The 22,348-nt window shown below is 45.6% G+C and overlaps 1 protein-coding gene across 8 annotated transcripts in view; it reads right to left on the bottom strand.

Moving 5' to 3' along the window:
• Positions 1-840: 840 nt before the first annotated feature.
• The window catches only part of CRACDL (CRACD like), a 133,278-nt gene continuing 111,770 nt past the window's right edge, over positions 841-22,348 (bottom strand). For all 8 annotated transcript variants that reach the window (XM_047745737.1, XM_047745735.1, XM_047745738.1 and 5 more), the window contains 3 exons: positions 3,690-3,862; positions 2,518-2,662; positions 841-1,671 (listed from right to left, as the gene is read on the bottom strand). In XM_047745737.1, the coding sequence (XP_047601693.1) occupies positions 1,529-1,671; positions 2,518-2,662; positions 3,690-3,862 (461 nt within the window). In that variant the 3' untranslated portion in view covers positions 841-1,528. The remainder of the gene's footprint in view (positions 1,672-2,517; positions 2,663-3,689; positions 3,863-22,348) is intronic.

The raw sequence follows: 22,348 nt of genomic DNA, 5'->3' as shown, positions 1-22,348 counted from the left end.
TCTAAGCTGTTGGAGCAATTCTAGATGGACAGAGTTTTTGTTTAGAGCACATTTACCATGGCATTCAATAGTGATGTTCTCTATGAGACTGAAATTAATAAATCAATCTGGTTAGGAAAAAAAAGAGCTATCCAGGGACTTTTTCAATAAAGGAAGTCTTAATCAAGTTCTAGTTGATCAAGATCAAGTGTAGTTCTAACAGCTAGAAAAATAATTATTCAGGAGGATAGAAAGTACAATAAAAGTAGAACTCAGGGTATATAAAATCAAATTATAGTATCTATAAAGTCTTACTGATTTTGGTGGCTACATGCTCCCAGCTGTACATATTCTTATGAAGATTAGCTTGTTCAAAGGAACAAATTGGAAATATTTTTAAAAATAGAGGTATTACATAACTGAGACACAATTCTGAGATCCTAAATATACACTCTTCCTCTGCTGGCTTCTCCACATTCTACATTCATGGGTCATCCTGGCTAATACACTGATAACCTAGTTTTCAACAGAAATGTGCAGGTTAGATTAATTTGATACTCAAGAATTACAACTTTTTAGAAATTTTATATTTTTAAATGTTGTACCAAGTAGATGAAAACAGGAAAAAAATATCCCATATTATCTTCCAAAAATAACACTGAAATTTTATAGAAAAAAAGAATCTCAAAAAACCCCAGATCTACCCAACTGATATTCTACAGTACACACACACTGAATTACACACACACACACACACACGCACACGCATACACATTGAAATTCTATACGCTGCATTTCACTTGTTGCTGGAGGACATTCTCCAACTGTCAGCAGAAAGAACATTTACACGTATGACAGAGGCATGTTTGAAACCTTTTATTGAACAGGCAATACATTGTGCAATGGTTAAGGACACAGATGCCTTGTGGAAAAGTTTAAAAATTATTTTTGGAAACAGTCTGTGAATCGATGAACCCGGCTATGATCCTTCCACTCCTTCGTAGAGTGACTATCTTCAGGAAGACGGTTTTATAGCTGCTCTTGGAAACGGCATCCCTGTTTTACCAAAAATGTCATGCCTAATAGTGAACACGAAAGGAGAAGACGGGATCCACAGGCAAGACGAGAACCGGAGACACAGGTTGATCTCAGGTGGAAGCACAGACACACATTCCCCTGAAAGACCTTCTCCTCTGACCTTGCAGGCGCTCCTAACTTAGGCATTCATGGTTCACTGCCACTCTCTTCCTGTCCGAGCCCTCTTTATCAAGGAGATTCTCAAAGCCTCACATTCATACCTTTGGGTACAGGACCTTGTTCCTGGCCCTTTTCAATGGTGTTCTTGTTTTAGGGCACCTCTGGCCCAGGATTGTGGCTGTGTGTCTGTATTTGTTGGCCTGGTTCCTTCCTCTTCCCCAAGCTCGCTCTCCCCTAACTTGAAGATAAAATCACTCTTCAGTTTCACAGTTTGTTTGCCTTGATTTACCGGCAGTTTTTTACTCAATGACCCGTCAAGGAAGTGGACATTCTTTAGCAGCAGGCTGTCAGCCTATTTTATAATTTGGGGCATGTCACTCCAAGCTTGAGATTTCTTTCTGGCAAGTTCCATCCAGGACGGCTGATCTGCACTGGCATAACTGGCTCTCTTCAGCTGATGCAATTCCTTCTCCGTCATCACTGCAGACTGAGCTGCTGGAAAGAAGACAAAACAAACAGAAACACGAGAAATGAGTTTGGATTTCCACTTAAGCCTCTTGTGTTTCTTTAAAATATAAGTCAAGGTCTTAACTGTGGTCTCAAACGTAAAATCCATTAATGCGCAAACATGTAAAGAAGATTTAGGCATAGAATAATTTATATAATAAAAAGTCTTAAGAACAGCAGGCTCAAAAACAGTTCCAGCAACGCAGTGAGGTGAGAGAAACTTCCAGAATAAAACTGTAGGAACTCTGAAGATTGGTTTGCACCACAGTGTGTATATTCTTAACACTGCCAAACTGTATACTGACAAATGGCTAGAATGGTAAATTTTGTCATATGTGTCTTACCACAGGGAAAAATAAAGATACAGAAACATGTGACAATAGAGATGAATCTTGAAGACACTATGCTTGGTCAAAGAAGCCAGATACAAAAGAATACATATTTTATGACTCCACTTATGAGAAATGTCCCTAAAAGACAAGTCATATGCAGACAGAAAGTAGATTAGCAGTTGCCTAGCCCTGGGGTTGGGGATGGTGAATGACTGTAAATGGGCATGAGATTTCTTTTTAGAGTGAGAGAAGTGTTCTAAAATTGGATTGTGATGATTGTACACGTCAGTAAATATATTCTCATTGTCAATATATACTTGCTGAACCGTACATTTAAAACAGGTGAGTTTTATGGCACCTAAATGACATGTCAGTAAAAGCTGTTTAAAAAATCAATGTGGCAAAGTGATTTGGAAAAAGAAAATAAAACAAACAAATAAAAAGTGGAAGACCAATCCTGGAAAAGCATCTCAGTGTCTGGTACTGCTTGTAGGCTTCTTACCCAAGTTCTGATGGGACAACGAGATTCCTCTTTGCAGCCCCTCCTGGAGGCAGAGCTTTGTCCCCTGCCTCCGGTCCCCAGAGGGCTTGGCAGGAGCCACCAGGAAAGACTTGCTGCGGATGAAGTCGGCTGGCTTTGTGGGCTCCTATTAAGACACAAGAGAGATGCACACTGTTTGGTCACCCGAGAGTCCCACAGGGGGCAAACATACCCAAAGGCAACAGGCTACAGCATTTCTAGACAAAGATGAGTCATGCCCCTGGTACTCTCTTGGCAGAGCTGACTTGTGCCCTTGCTGAGAGGGGCCTTTAGAATGGCAGACTCAGACTGGCATATGGGGTCCTGTGTTCAGCCCACACAGACATCATGGCTTCTGCTCTGTCCCCACACCTGGCCTCAGCCCCACATGTTGGATGGCAGGGGTTCTATTTAAAAGTCAGAGTGAACTGTGTCAAAGCGAAATAGTTTTGAGATTTGTGATACCTGGTATGAATGTAGATGCCCCAAACCAAGATGATGGGTTAATTGGCTTTATAAATTCCCTTAGCCTGCAGGAAGGTTTTCAAGTTAGGTACGATGGAGGTTTAGTTCCAGTGAAGGGAAACAGGTCCTACTGCAGGTTCAGGCTCATTTTCTCACATGGGTGAAACACGCTTATGAGTTTATCATGGTGGCTATTCAGGGGAATACAAAAGCTGTGGGTCTCATCCTGCTTCTAAGTGTAGTTGCTTGGGTTTGAGAACACTGTTTCCATCCAAAGTGTGAAGCAGAAACCCAGGTCCCAGCCCTCCAGCTCAAGGTGAGGAACAAGGAGCCCAGCAGGCAGCCAGCAGAGCAGTAAAAGCAGGGCTCGTCCATCACCACACAACGAGCCAAAATGGAGCTGCTGACATGGTCTCCAAGCTTCTAAGTGAGAAGTTCTTTTACCCTATTCCATGTCTCCTGATGCTGAGCTGTGTTGCCTAGGAGGCAGGGAGAAGAGAGCTGTGTCCGCTGCCTCAGCAATCCAGCCACTTCTAACAGCGCAGCACACAGAGGGGGCAGACATCAGCAATCATCACAGGCAAGGGTCCTGGTGATGACCAAACAGAATGCGTGGGGTGCCAGGCCCCAGCTCCAGCTGCCTGGTCCCTCCTGTACCTACAGAGACAGAAAGCATTTGCTCTAAGCACCTGGGCTCTCTCGGGTACCTTGGCTTGCTTTCCTATTTCAGACTTCAAGGTGCGGGCCCCGGGCTTGTCTTCCTGGTTTGGGGGCTGGTCTGAGGTCCCTCGTCGCTTCTGCCGAGCGATGGTGATCCAGGGTGGTGCAGGCTGGCCCTCAGCTTCAGGAGGAGGACCCTTCTCTGTGGGTAAAGACACAAGGTTATGCAAAACATCCCAGGCCCTGTCGCATCTCACCTTTGGCTTCTCCCACACAGAGAACACTGCACAGAGGGGCTGCAGGCTGGGATAGGTGAGGCAGGAGAAAGAGAACCTGGGAGCCTTTCTGGAGAGACTATTACTTTTCTTTAGGGGACTTGGTTTTCTCATTTAAAGATGCATCAAAGAGATGATGCTCCTCTAGTCTGAGCCACAAAATATTAAACGCAGCTGTTCCTACACGCACATTTTAAAGCCACCTGCCTCCCATGGCATACTTTCTGGAATGAGACAAAAGTAAGTACATAAATAGGTAAGATTTCTTTAATATAAGTCTGTCATTTTGGGCTAGTACATACTACGTGATTCCTTATTTGCTTGGAACTTTTGCAGACACACGGTTATTCTTTTTTCTAAAAACTGTAAACATAACCTTCCTTTTGCACAGAGTCACACCACAAGAGCCACACTTGTTTTCCTTAATGTTCTGGAGAGGAGAGAAATGGTGCCTTTAAAACTTTGTTCAAGGAAACCTATGGACTAACTAGTGGCTTCTCACAGGTATATCAAAAGTACGCTGAATCTGAAGGTTCGCCATGCCCCTGCCTCTCGGAATGTTTGCCTGTCACCACACAAAACAAAGACAGAGGTGCACCCCCACCGACAGTGTAAGAGGGGGAGATGGCAAGATGTTGGGAACAGAGCTTCCCTATGACCCAGCAATTGCACTGCTGGGTATTTACCCCAAAGATACAGACATAGTGAAAAGAAGGGGCACATGCACCCCAATGTTCATGGCAGCAATGCCCCCAATAGCCAAACTGTGGAAGAAGCCGAGATGCCCTTCAACAGATGAAAGGATAAAGAAGATGTGGTTCATATACACAGGGACTATTACTCAGCCATCAGAAATATGAATGACATAGATGGGACTGGGGGGATTACGCAAAGTGAAGTAAACCAAGCGGAGAAAGACGATTATCATATGGTTTCACTCATACGTGGAACATAAGCAATAGCACGGAGGACCACAGGGGAAGGGAGGGAAATCCAAAGGGGGAGAAATCAGAGAGGGAGATGAACCATGAGAGACTATGGAGCCCCTAGAAACAATCTGGGAGTTTCAGAGGGGAGGGGGTAGCTGGGTGATGGGTATTGAGGAGGGCACGTGTTGTAATGAGCACTGGGAGTTATATGTAACTAATGAATTATTGAACACTACATCAAAAACTAATGATGTACTATATACAGTGGCTAACTGAACAAAAGAAAGGAAGGAAGGAAGGAAGGAAGGTAGGTGAAAGAAAGAAAAGAAAGAAAAAAGGAAAAGGAAAGGAAATAAAAGGCATCCCCATATGCCTGGCCCTAGCCCTTTACACTTCCCCTTCAACATCTTGGTTGGCAAGGGGAAGGCAGGATACATGTCACAGCAATGCATGCAGAAGTCTGGGATGAGTTAGTGTTGTTCTTGGTGGCCTGACATTCGCCACCCCTTGCTCTGCTGTGATAGGATATGACTCTATTTGTTCTTGTTCCTGCCTCCAGTTCAGCCTGCAGTCTCTTTCCTTCTGTCCACACAGGGGCCGCAGGCCAGGATGGGTGAGGCAGGAGGAAAGAGAACCCGGGAGCCTTTCTGGCAAGACTTCTACTTTTCTTTAGGGGACTTGGTTTTCTCATTTAACGATGCATCAAAGAGATGATGCTCCTCTAGTCTGAGCCACAAAATATTAAATGCAGCTGCCCCAAAGAGGGGACAGCAGCCACAGCTTGGCAAGCTTCAGTTTCATGTCAGAGTTGAGAAGGGCCTCTGGCTTCACACACTGACCTCTCCCTGGCCTGGACAGCTAGGAATGGCTCCTGCTCTCCTGGCTGCTCCCTGGGGCCTATACCCCACTGGACTGGTCCCCAGGGAATCCCACTCCATCTCTTCCATTCGCCCCTTGACCCTTCCTGCCTCTTCAGGCTCTCCCTGGCTCTCCTCTCTTCCTTGATGCTTTGCAAAGTGCCTGGCTCTCCCATGGCTTGAAAGGAACTGTCTCCACTGAGCCTCACTAACCTCTGTTCTTCTCCATCCTCCGCTCCAGTGGCCTTGGCCTGTGTCTCTTCAGCTAATTCCTGATGGGGCCACACCACAAATGCTGCTCTCTCCATCCACCTGACCGCTAAACCATAAATCCCGAGGTCTCAACATTCTCCATCTGGTCAACCCCTCGCAGCACTGATGGAGCTGCATTACCTTGCTTGGGAGGCCTGCCCTCCATGGGCATGCCCTCTCCAGGTCCTTGTCCAGGACTCTTGCTCCCAAACCTGGGAATTCCTCCTTCCTCCTGACCCTTAACTTTCATCTCTTCTTCCACCAAATGTTCTCTGTTCCATGCTTGATTTCAACACTCAGATCTTCTCAGACTACTTCTAAGTGTACAATCCTTTCTGTTAGCCAGAGCCCAACATTTCTGCTCTCTTGCTCCTCCTGCCTACCCCCCTGCTCCTTCCATCCTTCCTGCCCTCCCTCCTTCCAGGGTTAATGTGTAAGGACTGTGTTAAAAGCTAAGGTGGAAACATAAACCACCAACTGTCTGTTCTGTCAAAATCTCAGTCTATTGGGGGAGACTAAATACAAATAAGCAGCTGTGGTGGAAACTGGAAGATGCTAGAGTTTACTAAGTGCTGGGTGAGGAAGGGCCTGACACTGGTACGTGGCAGGTGAAGTGGTGTCTAGGTTGGGACCTGGAGAAGGAACCTTCCAGGCTGAGCAGAGGGGTAAGGAAAGGTCTCCCAGGTGAGGGGGGCAGAAGGCAGAGTTGTGGGCAAGCTGGCCGTGAGGGGCTGAATGATCAGGCACGAGGCAATTGAGAAGGGTCTTCTTGGTCTTTCTCCTGTCCATCATGGGGAGCCATGGGGTTTGAGCCAAGGGGACACCCTGGAGGCTGTGTGGAGAAGGAGTCTGACTGGAAAGGGATGGGAGGCTGGGAGGAAAGGAGGGAGGCTTTGGCCACAGTCTAGGAGATGATGAGGGACTGGACACCCTGTTCCAGAATCATCCCTGTTTGCCTATGAAGTGTCTGTCCAGATGCTGCCTCCTCCATGAAGCCTGCTCTGTTCAGCCTAGCTGAACATGCTCTCCTTTTCTGAATCCTTCTGTGACTCTCAAGAGATTTTCCTCACAGCTTGGTGCTAAATATATCTGCTCTTTCACTGTCTACCTTACCGATCTATGCTTTTGGTCACTAGAACTTCTTATTTACTCAACAGACACACTCCAGAGACTATGCACCCTGCAGTGTTCTAATATCAGCTCATTTATGAGGTTCTTTTATATTTTGTCTCTTGTCCAGAGAACCCAATGATTGTCAGGCACACAGAAGGCGGTTCCATGTTTTACAGAAAGTCTGCATTTCTCATCCCTTAATCTCTATCCCTCATTCCAGGGACTCCTCATGGTCTTTCTGGACTTTAATTTTTTCCTTAAACAGGTTTCTTTCCACTTCTCCTTTGATTTCTTCCTCAAACTCAGTGACAGTCGTGCTTTGCTCCCTCCTGGCCCAAGGGAGATGTCTGGTGGTACCGTTCTCCTGGAGACTTTGCCACAACACAGGCCTACCGGAGAGAGGGCTTTCACTATGGGTTCAAAGTCATTACCTCAGCCAACAAAATATTCTGAATAGTTCTGTCAAGACAAAGTGTGCACAGAGAGAAAATTCCCATCCTGAGTTTTAAAGTGGAGGTTGAGCAGCATCTCTGAGTGCTCTGGCTGGCTCCCCAGACCCTCGGATCTGTGTGGCACCATGGACACACATATCACTCTCATCGCAAGGGCACAAGACAGCTCTGATGAACTCCTAAACACTATCTGAGCCAAAATGAGTATTTAAAAAATCACTGGCAAAGGTTCTGTAGAACAGGGGCTCTGTGGCACTCCTACGGACCGTGCTGATGGGAGGTCTACGGCAAGGCGGGGGATTCCAAGGGCAGACTGAGGCTGGGGGCCCTCGGGGACCAGGGGCATATCCTGTTCTCCTGTCCAGTGTGCTTACGGAAATAGCTGTCTTGTAAACAATGCAACCAGGTCAGGCTAGGCAAGAGATGGTTTTTCCTTCCTCACATTGAGAGAATGCTGGCAGATTTCATCCCAAGCAGGGAAGGGGCACGGGCCTCTGCTCTGCCTGTCAGTGGGCAGCCACGTTTCTGGGTGTCCTCTGTGTGTAAGCGTGAGCACATGCCTCCAGCATTCATGGGCAGATGCATGGGAGTGAGTGAGTGCTGCACCTGTGCTGGACCAGTGTGGGATCAAGTGACCTACAACGGCAGCCTCCCCAAACCTGGGCCTGGCATAAGGCCAAGATCTTTCACCAATCACTTCTCTTTTGGAAGTAAATGGCCTTTCCTTGTATTCTGTACTCTGTCCTTGCCCACTTTGCTCCTTGTCAGGAATGCAAGCAGGCCACAGGGACCCTGATAGCCTCTCCCTTTCACAGGATGGTCCAGGGGCAGCCTCCTGGGTGGAGGGCACAGGGAGGAGGGGTGGGCGAGATTCCAGACCCCAGGGTAGGAGGGAGAAAAGCCACAAAGCATCCTGCCATTGTACCAGGGTTCAAAGAGGCCTGCGATTCCACCTGGAGGTTCATGTAACCCACATAAGTACCTGTCCCAAGTCAACCCAGGCAGAGCATCTGGAAGAGACTCTGTTCTGATCTGTGGTGGAAGGCCCAGGTGGTCTGCACACCCTTCCCTGCACTTGGCGCCACAGTAGGGGCAAGGGTTGAGGAAGGGTGCGTGTGCCATACTCCACAAGGAAAGGGAGGAGAAGGGCATCGAAGACACAGGTAGTGTTCAGGATAACACAGGTTTCAGATGCCAAAAAACTTCCTAGGTGATAGCTCTACAGCATGAATACTGTAGGGTCAAGATTCAACCATAAAATAGCTTCTGAGATTAAGCATGTTCAAAATGTCATTAATCCCAGGATAATATAGATGTGGCAGTAGATTAAATAAAAGGAGATGAAAACACTCCTTTGTTTACGTCTTTCTGCCTCAACACAGACAACCTTAATCTTCTGGGGATTTGGCTAAAGGGCTCTGACGTCTCAATTTCTCCTCCCCAAGTGACAAGAGGTTTTGCACGCTGTCAGTTATGTCTGGGTTTACCATGAACAGCCCAGGAACGGTTCTCACACACAGGGAACTATCAGTTCATGTCTGTATCTGTGTGATCTCCTTTACTGAGAGCCCAAAGGAGAGGGACTCCCCCAAACACATCTCCCCTGGAAAGACCGCAAACTTGACCTGTTGTACAGCATATGTAGGGTAAAATTTCCGGAAGACATAATGCTCTAGATGCAGGAAGCTGTGACAGCCACAGAGCTTGCCCTAAATAACTTAATTTCATAGGAGGGCAACTTTTGGTAGGGGAAACTAATTTTTTGTTGTTGTTATTTTGAGGATATGTTCTGTCAAAGAGGGAGGCTATGAGGAGTTTATACATAAGCTTTTCTCCAGATTCCTTTTTCTTAATATGCTCTCCCACCTCAAAGAGTTTAGTCTGAAAAGTATATTTATTGTTCTAGCATTCATTTCCAAAAGTTCTTGTTCTTGAGGTTGGTTCAGTAGGCTGTGGTAATGAGGACTGCTTCCTCCCTGGGGCCAGGAAACAGCAGCTACTGATGTGGCCCTGGGGTCTCCATGTCTAGGAATAAGGCCTCGGGCTAGCAAGGTGCTTTTGGGCAAATTCCAGAACCTCTCTGTGACTCAATTTCAGTGTAAAATGAGGAAAGGAGCAGCGTGTACCCCTCTTAGCGGGACTGAAGATTGCACGAGATCATCTACCATCCCTGCCTCCTACGTGATGGCGAATATGTGATGGGATGACCCACAGGAAGCACTCATCACAGCGTCTGGCTCCGTGTGAGCTAGAGAGGGTGGGCTGGCCTGCGGCGGGTGCTGTTGTTATTCTGTTGTTGTTATTGCTGCTTGAGGAGAGAGGCAGCCTTTGGTCAAATTCCAGCCAGGACAGGATGGCGGCCAGGAAGCTTTTTGCCAGTATCCTCTCCTGTGATAAAACAAAACAAAAGAAAACCCAAAGCAAGCACTGGGTTGTCCTTCAGCCTTTTGCCTGGCCAGGGGGCTGGGCTGACTCTTGGTTCCCAAGGACACGGTCCGTGACGTTTCAAGCAGACGTTAACCTGATGCTGTGCATGTCCTTGTCTCCTCAAATGTCTTCCTTGTTTATAAAAGTACACGTGCACATCGTACAAATTCAGAAAGCAGATAAAAGTATAAAGAAGGAGAAGAAAGTTTCCCATAAATCAATAACCTGGGAAAGTTGTGCTAAATAACACTTTGGCACGCTCCTTCGAATCCTTTTCCGTTATGCTGTCATCTTAAAAATACGTATCAGCGGCTCATTCCCAGCTTTTTAAAAAACACTCTTTGCAGAAGGAAAGGCCCGAGTTTAGGCTCTAAGATTTCTGTTCTAAAGTGCATGCATCGTTAACATCTGTCACAGCCAGAAGAAGCCAGAACCGGGCCGTGGTGCTCCAGTAACAGCAAACATTCTCCAGCTCAGTCTCCCCTCCAGGTCCTCTGCCACCGCTCTGGTTTACGTGGGGATGATGAGGTGTATAAACACACACCACGGGGACTGCTGGAGTGGGGGTGGCATCCTGGACTCTGGAGACACGTGGGGCCTCATCTATGCTGAGGATTTATGCCAGGCTTCCTACATGAAAGATGAGGGTTTTTTTTTTTTTTAAAGCATTTATTGATTGACTGTCGGTCTCAGCTTACACAGACAGTGCCTGATCAATACATGCTGGCTAAATCTGCAGTCGCTCCTCACCAGTTCTGCCCATGAGCCAGGCTGGGCAATCTTAGAGTAGAACTTGGGCTTGTAATTCTCATGTCAGCATCTGTCTCAACACAGCGCTGAGCGTTCGGGAAGTAAGGGCTTTTCATGGAATGATGTGTGATAGGGCTGTGTTCTAGTTCTACCTCCAAATTAGACGAATTGCCATTCCTTCCTTTTCTCATTCAACCAATACAGTCGGTCCTCACTGCTTGTGGATTCTGTATTTGTGAATTCGCCTACTCGCTAAAATTTATTTGTAATGCCCAGATGGGTTCTAACCCTTCATGGTCATCTGCAGACGTGTGCAGAGCGGTGAAAAATTTGAATATCTGGGCAAGCACGGTCCCAGCTGACGTCAAACAAGGGGACTCTGTTTCTTTCCTGTTTCTCCTTTCATACTATAAACAAATATCCTTTTCGTGGTAAACTTAGTGCCACATTTTTTGCATTTTTGTGGGTTTTTTTTTTTGTAATTTTGCTGTCTAAAATACCCCCCACATCTACTGCTAATGTGCTAAGAAGACTGTGAGGAGCCTCACGAAGAAAATACGTTCGTCAGATGAAGTTCATCTCATCAGGGCTGAGCTTTCGGTTTTGTTGGCTGTGAGTTGGATGGTAATTAATGAATAATACATATAGTACGGTGTCTTTAAACAGAGACACACATAAAACAAGGTTATGTGCTGATCATTTGATTAAATGTAATCAGAGGCTCACTAACTCTGATTTCTACTCTATTTCTTCTAGGAGCAGTGGTTTGGTGTTCACTAATTCAGTATTCACAGCAACTTTATGGAGCATAACTACTCTAAATAATGAGAATCAGCTGTACCTGATTAACGCCCACGAGGAACCAGGCCATGGCAAGTGCTGAGTCTATAGACAGGAAGGCTGTTTCTAAGTTAACACTTCTCTCCAGGGCCCCGCACACAGGCTCTTCTGAAAGAGTAATCAGGAATAGAAGGATCCTTCAACAGCTAACACGTGGTCCGTGGTCTGTGGTCCATGGTCCAGGAATGAGTTCCAGAGTCTGGGGCAGGGGGTATGAGGGGCCTCTGGGGCACTGGTCTCATTCTGTTTCTTGTCTGGTGTGTTGGGTGTGTGAAAATTCATTGAGCTGCACACATATCTGTGCCTTTCTTTGCACGTGTATCATTCTTAGTAAAAAGCAAACAAAACAACCCACAAAAACTATCTAAGATCATCAGGACTCACTTGGTGTTTGGATAGCAAGGAGGAAGGGTCCAGCTGCCTGTCCAGATAAAGAAACAAGGCAAGGTTGCACCATGGAGCTGTTTCTACACTACAATTAGGCAAGGCTACTGCCAGAGGGGGCCAGCATTCTCCCAAGGATGTCCCCCTCCCTCGTCAGCAGAACCTTTCCATCCTCTTCATATCTCATCAGCCCTCAAAAGCACCAGGAGGTCCCTGGACCACTTGCCTTTCCTACTGCTGTCCCCCCTCACCCAGTCCACCTCCTTCTTAGCTCCAGCCTCTGAAGGTTTATCCTGAATCCCCCTTCCTCCATTTCCTCTCCAAAATAACACTCCACAGCTCAGCAAGACAGAGAACAGATCTAAACACTTAGCTCACAGCCTGATGGCAAAATGGAGCTCTCAAGAAGATAGCAACTGTGTCTGGAAACCTCTTTCCCAGCCACCAGGGCCAAACTGTCCTCACGGCTTTTCCCTCCTCCAAGTCAGGAGGCACTGCGGGAACCTCCTCCCCACCCCAGCTCCTGAGACCCATCTTCAGACCTACAGATTTTCTTTCTCACAATCTTCACAATCTCTTTCCCACATGACAGGGAAAAAAAAATTGCCACTGCTGTTTTAAATGGTCCTGGTAGCTTCTTTATATCATAAGCTGTGAGAGCCTATGAGGGCCAGGACTGCCCCCCTTTTCCTGGTATCATAGTCAGTCTCCACAGAGCATGTCACGCTTGCCTACTAACGTGGGGCACATTTGGTCAAACAATACTGCTAACTCTCAGGGTGTCACGGTTTACAAGTGATTAGGCCTAGGGAAAGGGCCAGTGGAATCTGAAGGCTTCCCGGGTCACCTAGGTGGGCTCAGTGGGTTAAGCCTCTGCCTTCGGTTCAGGTCATGATCTCAGGGTCCTGGGATCAAGCCCCGCATTAGGCTCTCTGCTCATCGGGGAGCCTGCTTCCTCCTCTCTTTGCCTGCCTCTCTGCCTACTTGTGATCTCTCTGTCAAATAAATAAATAAAATCTTAAAAAAAAAAAAAAAAGGCTTCCCAATGCCAGCATTCATGAGGGTCTGATAATATAGCATATTCCCCAGGGGGAAGTGGTCAGTCCTTGCCCAAGGGCAGGGGTATATGCAGGCCTCCACAGTGGCAATTTATGCGAGTCTTTCCCCCAGCGGGGGCCTGGGGTCTGCTTTGCTTTTCTTCTTCTTGTTGCTATGGCACTAGTTACAACTGCTTTAGGGCTCTATTGCTCCCAGGTAAAAAATCTCTGAAAAAAATATTTAGAAACAAAAACCAATGCATGAATCCTATCTGGATTTGGATGTGTGAGGTCGGGAACCTGGTCACGTGCAGGCACATTTATTGGGGGCACCCCAGGCATCAGATGCTTTGCCAGGCCCTTTGCTTAACTTCAGGTACAGCTGCCCAGTGTGCAAGGGCAAGGTTGGCAGACATTCCCAAGCTGTCCAGCCCGATCCCCTCATCTCAAAGTGGAGACCCCAGAAGCCAGAGACAAAGCTCAAGGACAAAGAGCTGTGATGTACAAGTTTGGACTCAAAGTTCATTTGCTCACCTGTCGCTGTGCAATTATAACAGCCTCTGAGCAGAAGGCAGTAACCAAAGTCCATCTCTGGCCATGGAGACAGCTGCTGTCTGTTACCTGCCAGGTAATATAACTGAGACCTTATAAGGATATGGGGATAGAAAGGCACTGCTGATCTGAAAATAATTTTGAGCTACAGCAGATGAAGGGGAAGAAGTAGTGAAACTCTATTACATGGCACTCCCTTATAATTTAGCATGTCCACAAACAACCCACCTTGGATTCCTTGTGGCTCTCCGGGGACAGCTGGAATTCTCTAAGATCTGTCTCAAGTGGCCACTGGAGAACAAGTGATTAGTTTTAGGGATGGCCCTTGTCCACAGGGCTTAGATTTTCCTCCTTCTGTTATCCCTTGGCCCTCCCTCACTCGCCCTGGATAGGTAGGGAAATCTCTCCCCATCCAAGAAATGTTCACAGCTAAGGTTTATTCAGTCTTGATTTTCAGAGCAATATCATATTCCTAATGACCCTCGCAAGCCTCCTTGTTATGTAAGAACCTTTTCAAGCCCCATTTCAGAGACAGGAGCACAGAATCTCATGGAGTAAAAAGGACTTGTCCAAGATCATATGGCTGATACATAACAAAGCTGGGGCATGAACACAGGCTTTGTCTTTACTCTTCATTCACTATATCTCAGACCATCCCCTATTAAGGAGTATAAACCCCCCCTTTCCTATACATCATTCTCTCCCCATGATAAGTTATTCACTGAGTGGCAAACAATAGTTACTCAGCCTTGGCACTATTGAGACTTGGGGCTGGATGATTCTCTGGTATTGGGGGCTGTCCCGTGCACTGCGATATGTTCAACCCCTCACACCAGATGCTGGTAGTGTCTCCCTCCCACCACAGCTGTGACAATCAAGTAGTCTCCAGACACTGCCAAATGTCTGCTGGGGGACAACGTCGCCCCCAGTTGAGAACCACAACAGTACGGCATAAAGTGAAGATCGCAGCTGCAGGGGAGGTTGACATGGCACCAAACTCCCCTCCCCAGGTCACCCGCTATGTTCCTTTGGGCAAATTCTTTTGCTACGTTCCGGCTTTCCCATTTATAAAATAGGATTGTTCAATTATCATATGGTTTCACTTATTTGTGGAGCATAACAAATAGCATGGAGGACAAGGGGAGATGGAGAGGAGAAGGGAGTTGAGGGAAATTGGAAGGGGAGGTGAACCATGAGAGACTATGGACTCTGAAAAACGATCTGAGAATTTTGAAGGGGTGGGAGGTGGGAGGTTGGGGGCACCAGGTGGTGGGTATTGTAGAGGGCACGGATTGCATGGAGCACTGGGTGTGGTGCAAAAATAATGAATACTGTTATGCTGAAAAAAATAAAAAATTAATTAAAAAAAAATAAAATAAAAAATAAAATAGGATTGTTGTTGGAAATTAAAATGGAAAGCATATAATGATTTTTGGCACTTAGTGACTGCTTAATACACATTAACAATTACTGTCATTCTTTACCTGTATACGGAGTCTAAGTGGTGGGTAAATCCAGGGCAGACCCTGACTTTGGGAAGCTGATGTAGTATGGGAGACGGACACACAGAGAAACAGGTGAAAGTATTACGTGAAGAGCACAACCCTTACAGACTGCTACTTGCCCCCAATCAGGGCCATCTAATGGAACTTTCTGCAGCGGTGGAAATGATCTCTGTGCTGCCAGCTAGTCACAAGATACGGGGCTGCTGAGTCCTTGAGATGGGGCCAGTGTGACTGAGGAACTGATTTTTCAAATTTAATTGCAATTCATTTAAGTTTACATTTAAACAGCCACATGTGGGGCGCCTGGCTGGCTCAAGTTGATAAAGCATGCAACTGATCTTGGGTCCTGAGTTCGAGCCCCACGTTGAGTTTATTTTATTTTTATTTTTTTTTATATATATTTTTAAAGTTTTATTTATTTATTTGACAGACAGATCACAAGTAGACAGAGAGGCAGGCAGAGAGAGAGGAGGAAGCAGGCTCCCTGCCGAGCAGAGAGCCCGATGCGGGGCTCGATCCCAGAACCCCAGGACCATGACCCGAGCCGGAGGCAGAGGCTTCAACCTGCTGAGCCACCCAGGCGCCCCCCTCGTTGAGTTTATTAAAACAAAAACAAAACAAAAACAAAAACAGCCTCATGAAGCTAACGGTTCCATGTTGGATAACACAGATTTGGATCCTTGGTACTCAAATGTTGGTCTGTAGACCAGCAGTACTGTCCTCATCAGAATCAGAATCTTCATTTAAAGGAGATTCACAAACATTTGTAAGTTTGAGAAGCGCTGCCCTAGAATAGGCGTTCTCACCCCGGCCTCACATCAGGATCACCTATAGGGCCTTTACCACTCCATTGTCTGGGCTCCCCCTGCACCCATCAACCTGAACCCGTGGAGGTGATGACCCCAATTTGCGGCGAGAACTGGGAACCAATGATCTCAATGCTGCTCCAAGTGTCTGGCCTGAGGAAGCCTTGGAGAGCCCACGATGCTTTCTGGATGACACAGAGGGCCTGACTGACCAGGTGGTCCAATTCTGGAATTGGGCTAATGCCCCTGTTCCAGGCGAATCCTGCCAGAAATCAGCCAGTGCCCCCTGCCTTGTATCTGGATATCCACTCCAAGGGCATCCCCACTGGTGTCTCTGCAGTCCTGGACTGGCCTCACCCCTCTGGCTTTTGGTACCCTCTGCCCGGGACACTTGCCCCCTCCTGTCATGAAGATGCTGCCTTCTCTCTTCAAGCCCACCTGTCTCCCACTGTACTGAGCCCTGGGCTAAGCGCATAGAGGGCTTCAGTTTCCACATGATGTTCACGGCTGCCCTGGAGAAAAGTGGTTCATGCACTCGAAAGTGGGACTTTAATGTGGCAGATGGACAGTGGGGGGCACTGCCCCTCCACACCCTAGGGGCTGGGCTGCCAGGTTTTAGAGCAAAGGTTTTAGAGCATGGCATAACCCTGATGTTCTACAGTCCATCACACTGCCCCCAGATGGTTACCAGAAGATTCTGAGTATCTTCCTGCTATCCACATTAAGATGGCCAGGGCCTGCTGACCAAAGAGGACATTTTCATCTACTGGATTGAAAAAAAAAAATGATAGACAATACCTCATGCTTCTAACAGCGGGGAGAAACAGTCTCTATTGTGCTATATTCTGCACACACCTTCTCCTTGGGGTCTTGTATTCCCATGTTGGCGCCTTCATTGGTTTAAACCGGACAGAGAGAATCCCATTCCCACAACTGTTCTATGCAGCTCAGATGAGGATATTTTGGTACATCCTTAGGAAATCATGACTGTGCTGCTGGAAACTGCAGCACATTTTGTAGTTACAATGCTTTTGCTGTCCCATGTATTACTATTAGTAATAACTTCATTTTATAAAGGAGGAAATGAAGACTCAGAGGTTAAGAAAGTCACTTGCTCAGAATCCCACAGGCCCCAAAGCGGGGACCTTGGAGTAAAACCTCCATATCCACACTCTTCAATCTTACCACCCAGCCCCGTGCCTTGCCCTTGCTGTCCTGCAAACCATGGCACTGTACACCACTGCAGGCCAGGAGACCCTTGGGCACGGATACTCCACAGAGAAAAACAAAACTGTGGATGTGCTCAGGAGGCTAAAGATCAAGTTCAAGAATGCGGAGTGTGCTGGGGGCAAGCAGGGGTGTGTGCAGAGTAGGGAGGGGAGCTATTGGCAGGGGTGGGGCTGGAGATGTCAGAGGAAGTGAAGGAGTTAGCAGGCAGACTTAGGAAGGCGGATATGTTGACCTTGGCCAGAATCTACAAAGCCTTAAATGCCTTCCCTAGGCATCTAACTTTTATTCCCATATATAGTGGGAAGGCTCTGAGAGTGTTAAAGAGGAAAGCTCCATGGTTAGACCGACATCGGGAAAGAGAGAGTTGTAGGGAGGTGCTGCGGCGGGTTAAGTACCAGGAGGGCTGACTCGGGGGCAGGATAAAGGCACTCCACGTTAGCATGGCCAGGACCTGCTGACCAAAGAGGACATTTTCATCCATCAGATTGAAAAAAAAAAAAAAGTGACAGACTGACAACACCTCGTGCTGATGAGAGGGGGGAGAAAGTCTCTATTCTGTGCCAAGGGGTGTAAACTGGTACCACCTTAATGGGGGGGGCAATCTGAAGATGTCTGTTAAAACTGTGTATGCCCTTGAGTCAGAAAGCCCATTTTAAGAATCTATCCTAGAGAAGCAAAAGTGTGACTCCATTGAGATAAAAAAGATAAGAATGTTTATTGCAGCAAAAGAAAAAAAAAAAAAAACACCCCACAAAACTCAATGCACTCAGAATGCCCTTCAGTTCGGAATGGTTAAATAAAATACAGTATGTGTACTCCATAGCTCTTAAAGGGAATGAGATTCAGTCACTCATTCTGATCAGAAAAGAGGCCCATGTCTTATTGTGGAGTAAAAATACAAATTGTGAGCCAACACGTATAGCATTTTTGTGATTAAAAAAAAAGTTTCGTGTGCCTCTATATGTATGTTGATAATGATGTAGCACTGACTGCAACAGGCACGAGAAGGAGCTGGTGGTGGTTCTTTCTGTGGGTGGGATTTCTGAGCTTCAGAGAGGGGTGGAGAAGAGAGGTGATGGTCACTTTTTTGTGCCATTTAAAAGATTATTTTAAAATTTACATAGAGTAAAACTCACCTTTTTTTGTTAAAGAGTTCTAGGAGTTTTAACACACTTAGATTCTTGTATAAAGTCACAAATAGGTTACAGAACAATGTCAACACACCAGAGAGTTCTCTAACGCTAACCCCTTTGTAGGGACCTTACCTCTACCCCTAACCCCTGACATCTACTTGTCTGTTCTGTCTCTATAATTTTGCCTCATCTGGATGTCATACAAATCGACTGATACAATTTGTAATCTTTCATGATGGGTTCCTTTCACTTAGCATATGCATTTAAGATGTTATTGTGTGTACTGACAGTTCATTCTTTTTTATTGCTGAGTAATATTCCATTGTTTGGTTGACTGAAGGATATGTGGGGTGCATCCAGTTTTTGGTGATTATGAATAATGCTGCTATAAACATTCATGTGGCAGGCTTTTGTGCGCACCTAAGTTTTCATTTATCTGGGATACTTAGATGTGGAATTGCTAGGTCACAAGGTAAGTGTATTTTTAATTTTGTAAGCAGCTGCCAAACTGTTTTCCAAAATGACTGCACCATTTTGCATTTCCACAGGCAGTGTATGAGAGCTCCAGTTGCTCTGCATTCTCTCCAGCATCTGGTGATTCTAGCTTTTTTATTTCAGTCATTCTAATATGTAAGGATATCTCATTATAGTCTTAACTGTTGTTCCTCTAATGGCTAATGATTTTGAACATCTTTTCATGTGATAATTTGCTGTTGGTATATTTCCATTGGTGAAATATCTGCTTCCAATTCTGCCCATTTTCTAATTGTATTTTTTGGCTTTGTACTGTTGACTTTTGGGAATGCTTTGTATATTTTAGATACTAGTCCTTTACTGGATATGTGGTTTGCAGATATTTTCCCACATTTTGTAGCTTTTCTTTTTATCCTCTTAATGGGGTCTTTGGCAGAGCAAAAGTTTTTGGTTCTGGTGAAGTCCGATTTATCCATTTTTCCTCTTATGGATCATGTCTAAGAACTCTTTGCCTGGTCCTATGTTCCAAAGATTTTCTCCTAAAGTTCCTGAAAATTTTATAGTCTCACTTTATATTTAACTCATTGACCCCCTTTTGAGTTAATCATGGTACATGATGTGAGACTTAAGTCAAGGTTCCTATTTTTGCTTATGGATGTTCATATGTTCCAGAACCATTTGTTGAGAAGATGAAATAAACCTATGCAAATACAGCTTTTTTAAAACAAAGGCAAAAATAATTCGCCTGAGTTTCTTGGATCTGCAAATTCATGTTTTTCAAAAATTTAGGAAGTTTCAAGTCACTGTTCCTTCAGATATTTTTTTCTGCTCAAATCTTTCTCTTCTCCTTCTGAACTCCTGTGATATGAATGCTAGACGTTTTAATATTGTTCCAAAGTCTCTGAGGCTTTTTTTTTTTCTTTTCACACTCAAGCTAGATATTTCCTATTTATCTGTTTTAAAGTTCATGGGCTCATCTGTGATCTCTATTCTACTGGCTTCTTCTAATGACTCTTTTATTTTTGTTACTATGTTTTCCTTTTCTAAGATGCCTGTTTTTTAATCGCTTTTAATAGCTTCTACTTCTTTGCAGAGAATTTCTCTCTTTCCATTCATTTCAAGAGTGCTCACTCTTACTTCATAGAACATGGTATACTTCGTGCTTTCAAGTCTTTGTCTAACTTTAATTCCAGTTTCTGCTGCTAAAACAGAACACAGCAAAGCTTTGAGCCTAAAAACAGATGGTTAATAATAAATTTCATATGGTGGCTCTTACTAGTATTCACAGAGAGCTTTATATTCAAGCATAAGAGAGCACAAAACAAGCAGTTTTTTTTAAACCACAAAATCATGAGTTTTCTTTTTAAATGAACACAATTGTTAAAAATAAAAACAAATAAAAAATAACGTGTCTAATAATGCTAACGTTTGGATCACTTCAAGGTTGGCATTTGCTGATCACTTTTTTCTATGTTCTCCTGATTTCTTTCAAATTTTGAATACCTCTGGTTTGTATACTAGATATTTTGAGTGTTATGTTGAGACCCAGTCCTGTTAAAATTCTCAAAGGTTTTGCTCTGCTGATTCTTGTGGGTCTCATGCAGGTGCAACATGGAGATGAGTCCTGGGCTTCATACACATAGGTAAAACCCTTTCTCAGGTGTCTCCTTTCTGTGATTTCCACCCCCAAAGTTCTCTGGCTGGAAACCAGGGTTTAGCCTCTATACTGCGGTGTGCTCTCATGACTGAGACTCCTCAGGGCAGAGTAGCGAGAGAAAGAAACCTTTGGGACCGCCACCAGCACATCTGTCACTGTTGCCACTGCTGCAGAGGGGCTGTAGCTTTATGACTGGATCTCTACCAGGGAGCTTTCTGGAGAGCTAAAGGGCTCTGAGCCTTAGGTGCTGCTATGGGTGGAGGTAGCTGCCTTTCTGCTGAGTAGGGTCGGAAGAATTAAAAGAGCTCTGCCCTAAAAGATGCCATTGCCACAGCGACCAGGACGAGAGCTTCCAGTCTGCTGTGGCACTTGCCCAGTGCAGGGATGAGAAAACCCAAGGTGTTTCACCCTGCAGGGACTGCTTTCATATATAGGGGCTTGCTACTTAGCTGCTGGCGCTCATAGGGAGTAGGGCTAAGACCATCTGACAAACTCTGTCCTGTGGAGTTGGTGCTGGGGCTGGTGGCAGTTGGGAGCAGGAGGAGCAGGACTGGAGAATCACCAAGCTGGGGTCTGCTGATACCATGGTGGTAGGGCAGGGAGGTCTCCTGCAGGGACGTCTTCAGAGTCCTATCATTCTCTCTACCCAGCACACCCACTCTTACCCAGTTCCAGAATTCTGACTTTCACTTCCTGCATTTTGTCCAGGGTTTTAAATTTTATCAGTGGGAGAGATAGGGTGGTTTACTCCATTTTGGTCAGAAATGCAAGTTCCTTTTTACGTAACTGTAGAAAAGCAGAATTACAAGGTGATTTTTCTTACAACTTTTAAGCCTTTCAGTATTTTCCATATTAAAATCTTTTTGATGGCTTGGAGATCTCTAGCTTATCTGGATAGTTGGGGGAATGGAGAAGGAAAATGATCTGGGGTGGGGGAGGTGTGGATAAACTGAATTATGGATGTTGAGATGTCAAATCAGGTGTGCCCACAGATGGCCAGGGGCTGGATGCTATGGGTGAGGGAGTCAAGAGAAGAGAGAACTTGAGGAAACAGGTGGGAATCTGAGATGTATTCTGTTTCAGGGCACCAAGGAGAGGCTGGAGCACTGGGAGGCAACCAAGGATGAGAAAATATATGTGGTCTGAGGGGCACAGGAATGGTGGAGAAGCGGAGGCCCATAGTGTTGACCATACTTCCTCAGGAAGGGACCATGAAGGGAATGATAGACCAAAAAGAAAGGCAGGCATGAACAGAGTTGGTTTTCTTTAAGAATTCAAGATATATGAACACAGTTGACCCTTGAACAACAAAGGTGTGAAGTGCTAGGGTCCATTTATTCTTTTAATTTTTTTTTAAAGATTTTATTTATTTGACAGAAAGACAGAGATAGTGAAAGAGAGAGAGAGCAGGAACAGAGAGGAGGGGGAGAAGCAGGCTCCCCATTGAGCAGGGAGCCCCACGTGGGGTTTAATCCCAGGACCCTGAGATCATGACCCAAGCCAAAGGCAGACGCTTAACTGACTGAGCCACCCAGGTGCCTTAGGGTCCATTTATATGTGAATTTTTTCGATAAATATAGTACAGTACTATAAACATACTTTCTTTTACAATTTTCTTAATAATATGTTCTTTTTGCTAGCTTACTTAATAGTAAGGAGACAGTATACAATACCTGTAACATACAAAATAATATGTTAGTTGACTGTGTTATTGATAAAGGGTCAAGAGTAGGCTATTTGTAGTTAAATTTTGGGGATTATATGTGGATATTTTCACTGCATGGCGGGGGCTGGTACTCTTAAACCCTGCACTGTTCAATGGTCGACTGTATTTTTTTAGCATAGTAACTCAAATGAACTTGAATTTGAGTTCCTGTCCTCCAGAAAACGCTCCCAGCAGCCAAAGACAAGATGGGCATCTATCTACACTCCCCTGTGGCATCCAGCAGCCACCTGCCTCCTCAGACCGGTAAGCTCCTTGAGGATGAGGTCCACATGTTTTTTCTGACTGCCTT

Source organism: Lutra lutra, chromosome 9 (assembly GCF_902655055.1).
Source record: "Lutra lutra chromosome 9, mLutLut1.2, whole genome shotgun sequence".
Classification (NCBI taxonomy): Eukaryota; Metazoa; Chordata; class Mammalia; order Carnivora; family Mustelidae; genus Lutra; species Lutra lutra.
The sequence above is the reverse complement of the archived record's forward strand: the minus strand, read 5'-3'. Positions and strand labels throughout refer to the sequence as shown.